Consider the following 9,359-nt stretch of genomic DNA (forward strand, 5'->3'; position numbering starts at 1 on the left):
ACAAGTTCAATCTTCTTCTAATAAGGATGAGTTAAAAGATCTCTCAGCATTTTTGGAAAAAAATTTTCTGAAACCTCCGAGCATGGGACATTGTTAGGTGCCTTTGTTTTTGATCAAGACCTAAACTCTATTATGTGACTTTACTTTAGAAACTCTGTTGTTCTTTTCTATGGTCAAAAGATTTGGTTTTACCCAGATGTGATTAAGACAGCACAGGAAAGATGGAAAGAATCCCTTGTGATGAGAGATTAGGTGGTACTTTTTTTAAATTAGCAAACCCGCGTAGATTTGTGGTGAAATACCTGGGAATGAAATATGTCTTTTTTGCCCCAGAACATCTTCAATCTTTTCTTGATGTAAAGGAAGTGACCAGCAGTGTACCATCTACATGGAATTAGTTATAAGTATTGGCTGTATATTCTGGCTAGGTCTTTTCCTTATTTTATTTTTTGGATCTGCTTATCAATGGGTCCTCTCCCTCTCACTTTTTGGGGTCTAAGGAAGGGTAACATTAGAAATTCTTCTTTTGTTATAAAGGAAATTGATTAAGATTATTTTTTCCTTTCTTTTTCCTCCTTTTTTGGAATATATTACGATATCCTTTGTTCCTCTTACTATTTTGATTGATGCAAGAGTTTTGAACTTGTAAATTGTTGGAATTTAATAAATATATATATATTTTTTTTTAAAGAAATAGACTTTTCTGATCTTGAAAGTTGACAATCACACAGCCAGTTGTGCATTAAATGTGTAAGCATTCTCAGCTCAACACTGAGACACAGCAGTTAGTGGGGGGGGGGGGGGGGGGGGGGGGTTTCCCCTAAAGCCATCGATTGAAACAAAAAAACAAATTCTAGAAATTCACCACTGTTGAGTAGTGGAACTGAATAAATTAAAAGCTCTTTCAAAAGTCCACAAACTGATACAACCATGGATGAAGAGGTTTCAGGACATGTTCCGATGAACGTTGAAACGTTGAGCAGAGAATTGATATCAGCGGTTGTATCAGTTTGTGGACTTTTGAAATAGCTTTTAATTGAAGTGTCAGCTTATTTTTTCCAAAAATATCAAAGCTACAGAATGGACATACAGCAGTAATTACTGCGATTACAGCATTAACAGCATATTATATGGATATTATGAGAATGCCATTTGGAGCTGAATACAAGTTTGGATGTATGTTGTTGTTAAACCAGGGGTGATTTTGATCACCGAGTGTAGTCCTCAACAGCAGTATGGATAAACGTTTGTCTCTTGTTACATGTATAATTCATTGGGAAACTCTTTAGGAAAGTGTGCATGATTAGGTGTGATAAGTTGTATTAACAAAGCCATTTGTGATATTGTGATGTGAGATGTTTAATTAAAATATTAAATATTGGATATTGTTAAAAAAATTCATTAGTCATACTGGTAGATACATTGATATATTGTTGGCTAATTTTCAGGTGATTTAACCCTGTTATTGTGTACAAAACTATTTAATCATGGAGATCTGGAACCTGTGCAGAGTGCCAGATTCAACTCCGACCACTTTTATGGGCAGTCAGGCATACCGATGTATTTAATACATTATGAAGCCCATTTGTGAAAGAGAAAAATGTTTAAAAAGTGCCATAAAGCATCATTTGGGCATTTTTTTTCTCACAAAAATGTCCAAATCAGTATTTTTTAAAGTGGATTTCCAAACGTTTATATAATCAAGACAGCTGGCGGTTTTGGAAGGTGCTGTGAAGGGTTGTATGGTCCGGCTCCTTAAGAAGCGCTGAGCGAAACAGGAGCTCGCTGTCGAGCGCGGACATCCGTAATTACTCCCGCACAACCACAGCTAAGTACTTGTATAGTACCGTTTATACATAGCATTCATATGAAAGGATATCATTGCTAGTGTTACAGAGGTTTTTTTGACTAATGAGGATTCTCGCCAGCGTGAGCTTAAATTTAGCCACGCGGAGCAGAGCGGTCAGCTGTTTCATAAAAAAAGGTTGTCAGCAGTTACCAAGGTTCTGAAGTCTTTTCCTCTATTAATTTGTAAGTATCATCGTAGTGGAGAGATACCTTGCCTTTAATAGATCTGATTTGTTTAAATAGTATATGGGCAAGTACCAACAATATTGTTAAGTATAACAGAAACGTTTATCTATGCAATGTCTCTAATATGTCCAAATCACAAGGGGGGGGGGGGGGGGGGTTGTCGGGAGCATTTCAAAGGCATGATCAGGGTGTACCTAACACTTGGATGTTTTTCAGCCATACTGGAACAAAACAAAAATGTCCAGGGCAAAAATCTAAACAGTTTGGTCTAGATCTATTTTTAGAATGAGTAAGGCACAAAAAGGTGCCCTAAATGACCAGGTGACCACTGGAGGGAATCAGACTCCCTCCCACCCCAAAATGCGAATAAAAATAGTATAGTACTCACCAGTCTCTATGACTGCCTCAGATGCTACAGCCAGGTCCATTAGAACAGGATGCAGGTCCCTGAAGTAGTGGAGTTGTGGGTGCAGTGCACGTAGTGAAGAAGACTCAGGCCCATACCTCCCCCCACCTGTTACACTTGTGGTTGAAACTGTGAGCCCTCCAAAAGTCACCGGAAACCCACTGTACCCACATGTAGGTGCTCCCTTCAACAATAAGGGCTAGTCTAGAGATGTACAGTTGGGGGTAGTGGGTTTTGAGTTTGCTTTGGAGGTCTCAGCAGACAAGATAAGGAGCAACGGTGAGAAGCGTACCTGGGAGCATTTATATGACCCCTAGGGTGCCCCATTGCTTTCCAGTCTACTAAGAATGCTGGCCACTCCTACGTCCCAATGGCTTGATTCTATACATTGTGCACTTGGACAAGAACAAAATGTGGAAAGCATAGAACCTTGTTTGAAATAGTATTTTAAAAAAAAAGATTGATGTTTTTTTTCTTTTTTTCAAAAATGGGCTTATTTCCTAGTCGGATTTTGGACGTTTAGTTCAAAACGTCTAAAGTCCGACTTAGACATCATATTGAAAATTCCCCTCCAACATAAGAACATAAGTATTGCCATATTGGGACAGACCGAAGGTCCATCAAGCCCAGCATCCCCATAGGGACCTTTTTACCAAACTGCATTAAAAAGTGCCCTTAGTTGCATCCTTAGGTAAACTTCCCCAAAAAAAATGTTGTCAAAGAGATTCAAATTCTGTAGATAAGTTGCTTAGCTAAAGTGAAATTTGCACCTGTAGAGTAAGGCAAAAAACCTTTAAGGGAATGCCCATTAAAATTCTGAATTCTATGACATTAAAATCTGATTAAAATGCACTAAAAAAATTCAAGAGACAAAAAATTACACTTAATGAGGAACAGGGTATGTTTTACCTTTGATCTAAACAATTTAGATTTCCACAGCAAGTTAGGACAAATTTCAGAGTAGAACAAAGGATGGAGGATCCGAATTGTGGTGAATTCAGTAGTATAGCTTTCCCTTTTATGACATGGAGCTAGTTGTCATCCTAATTCAACTACCCTTAGTTGGAACGCAGGAAGATAACGATTCCGGTTGAAGCTCTAACCACAGCAAAGTTGAACTTTCATGCTTGTTTAATAGTTTCATAAGTAGCACATTCGCCAACTTGCCTGCCAGACCTACTACAGTAAAACATTGTTTTTCTTCTTTATCTAACCTCTGTATCTCATCCTAATCTGTATTTCTGTCACTTCTTCTCCTGTTATCTCACAAGTGTTATTCTTATCCAGCTCCATCTTCCGGTGATATTCTTTCATTTAAGTGTGTACTTGAGTGCACCTTAAGAAAGGCTGGAGGTATTTATTCATGCTGTTCGTCCCTGGATATTAATTACTGCTAATGACCTCCACAATAACTTTGTTAAACTGTCTTCATGTTCTGAAATGATGTTATTTCTCCCGCTCGTTGTGAATTTCCTAAAGCAAAGCATACTGTTTGATAAAAAGTGGAAATTTTAAACTTGGTGAGCACGGTTCCCTTATCGTATGACTTTGAGAACTCTTGTAAGTTCATTGTAGATAGGCAAATCTGATCTCAGGTTTCAAAAGATAGCAGTTTCAGGACAAGTATACATGCAATTTATCGTCCACTACCTGAGTAGTCTAATGGTTACCACAGTGAGCTGAGATCCTGGAGAACTGGGTTCAATTTTCACTGCAGCTCTTTGTGATTGGAGGGTGGCCAATGTAACACCGATTTTTAAAAAAAGGTTCCAGAGGAGATTCGGGAAATTATAGACCGGTGAGTCTCATGTCTGTGACGGGGAAAATGGTAGAGACTATTATTAAGAACAAAATTACAGAGCATATTCAAAAGCATGGATAAATGAGACAAAGCCAACATGGATTTAGTGAAGGGAAATCTTGCCTCACCAATCTACTACATTTCTTTGAAGGGGTGAACAAATATGTGGATAAAGGGGAGCCTGTTGATATTGTGTATCTGCATTTTCAGAAGGCGTTTGACAAAGTACCTCATGAAAGACTCCAGAGGAAATTGGAGAGTCATGGGATAGGAGGTAGTGTTCTATTGTGGATTAAAAACTGGTTAAAAGATAGAAAACAGAGAGTAGGGTTAAATGGTCAGTATTCTCAATGGAGAAGGGTAGTTAGTGGGGTTCCTCAGTGGTCTGTGCTGGGACCGCTGCTTTTAAACATATTTATAAATGACCTAGAGATGGGAGTAACTAGTGTGGTAATTAAATTTGCTGATGACACAAAGTTATTCAAAGTTATCAAATAGAGGGAGGATTGTGAAAAATTACAAGTGGACCTTACAAGACTGGGAGATTGGGTGTCTAAATGGCAGATGACGTTTAATGTGAGCAAGTGCAAAGTGATGCATGTGGGAAAGAGGAACCCGAATTATAGCTACGTCATGCAAGGTTCCATGTTAGGAGTCACGGACCAAGAAAGGGATCTAGGTGTCGTCATTGATGATACGTTGAAACCTTCTGCTCAATGTGCTGCTGCGGCTAAGAAAGCAAATAGAATGTTAGGTATTATTAGGAAAGGAATGGAAAACAAAAATGAGGATGTGATAATTCCTTTGTATCACTCCATGGTGCGACCGCACCTCGAATATTGTGTTCAATTCTGGTCGCCACATCTCAAAAAAGATATAGTGGAATTAGAAAAGGATGTTCACAGTGAAACAGGATAGCAGGAATCTGCGCCCAATTTTTGTGCCAGGATTTACACAAAATGTCTGCTGGCATAAGTCCTCGTAGCCAAAGTTGAGCACGGAATCCTATGCTCAACACTATTTGATAAAGACCTTCTTCAATGCTTATTGGCATACCGGGGCACTTTAATATGCACTAGTGAATATGATTGATTCTTTAGATGGTACTTCTGAGTCGGGGAAATCATTAGTAGAACTCATGGAAAAGTCATCAATAGAAATAAAACAAAATAAAACATGGAAAAGAAAATGAGATGATGACTTCTTTATTGGACATAACTTAATACATTTCTTGATTAGCTTTCGAAGGTTGCCCTTCTTCGTCAGATCGGAAATAAGCAAATGTTGGTAGATGACAGTATATATAAGTGAAACATCAAATCATTTCAGTGACAGTCTAACAGGATGGGGGTGGGTAGGTGAGAGACAGGGAGATATGCATGGAGACAGGAGGGTGTCAAAGCAGTGCAATTTTATGGTTTATAATGGGCTAGAAAACCCAGATCTTTGTTAAGTCCCGTCTGGTGGGTGTCAAAATATTTAATCATTCTGACTTCAAAGGTCTTACGTTCCTGTATTGTTTTAAAGTTCCCTTTCAAGATTCTTAACATGAAATCACTGGCACAGTGTTCTGGTTTTGTAAAGTGCTGCCCCACAGAGGTGACATCCTGATTGGTACCACCCCCATCCGGTTAGACTGCCACTGAAATGCTTTAATGTTTCACTTATATATACTGTCATCTACCAACATTTGCTTATTTCCGATCTGACGAAGAAGGGAAACCTTCGAAAGCCAATCAAGAAATGTATTAAGTTATGTCCAATACAAAAGGTATCATCTTATTATCTTTTCCATGTTTTATTTTGTTTTATTTCTATTGATTACTTTTAAAAGTGGACTAACATGGCTACCACACCTCTCTACTCATGGAAAAGTCATAAAGTAGTTATGGAAAACTCTCCTCTGATTCGTTGAATAGTATGAAATGCCAAACAACAGAAGAGTAAAATACGTTTTCATTCTGGTTCCTCTTTACTAAGATTAAGTAAAACAACATGTTAATTACCCTGCCTCAAACAAAACTACCTAACCATTGAGACATTTGAAAACTTATGGTATTTCATGGGCAGGTGGAGGTTCATTTTCAAAGCACATAGACTTCGACAGTTCCGTAGGTTGCTTGGCAACTTTGTAAGTCTATATGCTTTTAAAACGAACAACCGCATTTCAAAATTTATAATTGTTGCACAAAGCAAAATCATCGGTCATATTTTGAGTGAAAATAATCAATCAAAAACCATGGCTACAGAAAATAATTCATAAAAATTCATATAAGGGCACCTAAAAGTGTTTGCACCCTCTTAGAAGTGTTCTGATAATACAGCACTTTCATGAAAGGAAGGAACTACAGTATATACATATATTGGCCCCAATATTGAGACCGCTGTCACTGGCGAACCCATGGGTTTTGGTGCTGCAAACAGAGTCAGTTAATCTGATATTCATCAGCTGACTATTATTTATATGGGTCTATCTGGTTGCTAAACTTAACCGGTTGGCCACTGACACTCGTGAGACATGGTCGGTGACTGGGATATTCAGCGGGAAGTATCCGGTTATCTCTTGGTGAATATCAGCAGATAGCCAGCTTGATGGTATTTAACCGGCCAGGTGCCATGCCTGGCTGGTTAAATATTTTTGAATATTGGACAGTCTAAATTTTCAGACAATGCGCACACACATAGCTGACATGTACCTATGCCTTCACTTGAAAGTGGTAGTCCTTTAATTCTGGCAGGAACTCAGGGGCATTCCCAGTATCAGAAATATCTATGAGTAATAATTTACTTCATTGTCATATTCACTAAGGGAGGAAGTTGTCAACATGGGCTACTGTTAAGACGGGTTGTTTAACAATCGTCGTGCTATTTTAGCACAAGGTTCCATCTTTTGCAATGAGACTCTGTGCTGAAATGATGCGATTTGGGGTAAAATAACCCATGTTGATAACTTCCCCCCTAATTCTATTTTTCCCCCATCATTTCATGTGGGAAATGTCATTGATATTTTCCATGTTGATTAAATTGAAAGCACATCTCTATTCTCTAAGCTGTGGAGGAACCTGCCATCCAGGCTCCTACTTATTGGACTGGTGCATCAAGATCACAGTTTCAATCACAAGGGGTGAGAAGGTCCTTTGGGAATGCTAAGGAACTTGCCTGCCCCTCATGATTAAATCTTCAATATTTCTCCATCGCTCCAAATGGAAGGAGCATGGGTGGTGGACTAAAATGCACCTTAAAGGCTACTTTGATCACATCCTAAAGAGTGGCATTTTCTCCAAGATTCTTCTTCGAAGGGCTCCCTTAACTTCCTTACTCCTCAAGCTGTAAATAAGAGGGTTTAACATTGGGCTAATCAAGCAATAACCCGCAGCAAAAATTCTCTCATCTACATAGCCTACGCCTGGTTGTAAATAGACAAGCATGGCAGTCCCGTAGAATAAGGTAACAGAAGTGAGGTGAGAGATACAAGTGGAGAAAGCCTTACTTCTCCTAGCTTTGGAGTTCATTCTCATCACGGTGAAGATAATGTAAATGTAAGAGGACAGAATGATCAGGAATGGCATGATAAGAACAAGTACAGATACTGTGAATCTGACCACGTCGTTCAAATAAGTGTCTGTACAAGACAACTTCAGTATAGGTGAAATATCACAGAAGAAATGGTGGATTATCCTCGACTTACAGAAAGGTAAACTTATTATGAATGTGGTTTGCCCAAACTGCAAGACAAGGCATATCATCCAGGACCCCAAAGCCAGATTAACACACCTTTTATTGCTCATAAGAGTGGAATAACGCAGGGGGTTACAGATAGCAACATAGCGATCAAAGGCCATAATACCAAGGAGAACGCCTTCCTCGCCGCCAAAAAAAAGTAAGAAATACAGTTGCATGGCGCATCCCAGGAATGAAATGCTTCTGTCCCCGGCCAAGAAATTCACTAGTGTTTTGGGGATAGTGACCGTTGTAAAACAGATCTCCAAGAAGGACAGATTCCTGAGGAAGAAGTACATGGGCGTGTGAAGGACAGGGTCCACCGTGAGGATGGTAAAGACGATCAAGTTTCCCATCACGGCGAGTATGTAGAAGAGAAGTATCAGCACAAAAAGGAATCGTTGCACTTGCAGAGACAAGTCCGAGAATCCCAGGAGGATGAATCCAGTAATCAGGGTTTGATTTTCCACTGCCATCCCTTCACTGTACAACCTGAAGAAGAAAGAGAGAACACACCTTGCTAATACATTTCCTAAGATTCTTATATGGTAGGGTTCTATTAACCATATTAGCCCTGGTTTATTTGCAGGTTGAGAGAAATGTTACCCCTCATTCTACAAAGATAGACATGCAATTGGGCTTATTAAAAGGACCCCTAAATGCTGAGATGCGCAAAGGAATATGATGGGAATCTCAGCATTTAGTGCCAGCTAAAAACGTTACTGCTCCTTGGTAATGGACCCCCTCAGTCTGAGAAATGGGTGGTGAAAAAAAGCACTCAATTATATTTTCTCTTTGCAAATGGAGGAAAACGACCTCAGCAGTCACTAACCAACCCAATGCAGCTGTATTTTAAGCCTGTGTAAAGATGGCTCAATAACGACTCCGTTTTAATTCATCGGTCAATAAAAAACCTCCATGTAATTTTTTGTATTATTCACACAAAAATAATATTACCAAAACATTGAGCTTAATATTGTTGACAATATCCGGAACAGTAATGGGAAAACACTTAACCTTAAAAGGTTGTCAATCAACACAGGTGATTTGTCTCTATAGAGGCCTGCAGTTTTCCTCTCAGTTTTTTCTGTCCCCATTTTTTGGAGACATTGGAGACATACAAACTTCACACAACTTACACCCAAACCTTGACCCCTGAGGCAGGCATTGTTTAACGCCGAAACACGGCCCGTGTCGGGTCATTTATCAATAAAACACTCCTGTTGTCTCAGTCTTGAAGGCCCAGTGTTGCTTTTTTTTTTTTTTTGTTACATTTATACCCCACATTTTCCCAGCTTATTTGCAGGCTCAATGTGGCTTACAAAGTACCGAGAGGCGTTTGCCATTTCGGTTGATAACAAATACAAGATTGTGTTGTGCTCATAGAAGTGAATCAGG

At 39.1% G+C, this 9,359-nt stretch overlaps 1 protein-coding gene across 1 annotated transcript; it reads right to left on the minus strand.

Moving 5' to 3' along the window:
* Positions 1–7,495: 7,495 nt before the first annotated feature.
* LOC115458409 (olfactory receptor 10A7-like) lies at positions 7,496–8,437 on the minus strand. The gene has a single exon (XM_030188351.1). It carries the CDS (start codon positions 8,435–8,437, stop codon positions 7,496–7,498), a length of 942 nt encoding a protein of 313 aa, XP_030044211.1.
* Positions 8,438–9,359: the final 922 nt, after the last annotated feature.

This window comes from Microcaecilia unicolor, chromosome 14 (genome assembly GCF_901765095.1).
Source record: "Microcaecilia unicolor chromosome 14, aMicUni1.1, whole genome shotgun sequence".
Taxonomy (NCBI): domain Eukaryota; kingdom Metazoa; phylum Chordata; class Amphibia; order Gymnophiona; family Siphonopidae; genus Microcaecilia; species Microcaecilia unicolor.

Excerpts from the sequence above, each read along its gene's own strand:
- LOC115458409 (XM_030188351.1), bottom strand. The coding sequence starts at position 8,437 with ATGGCAGTGGAAAATCAAACCCTGATTACTGGATTCATCCTCCTGGGA.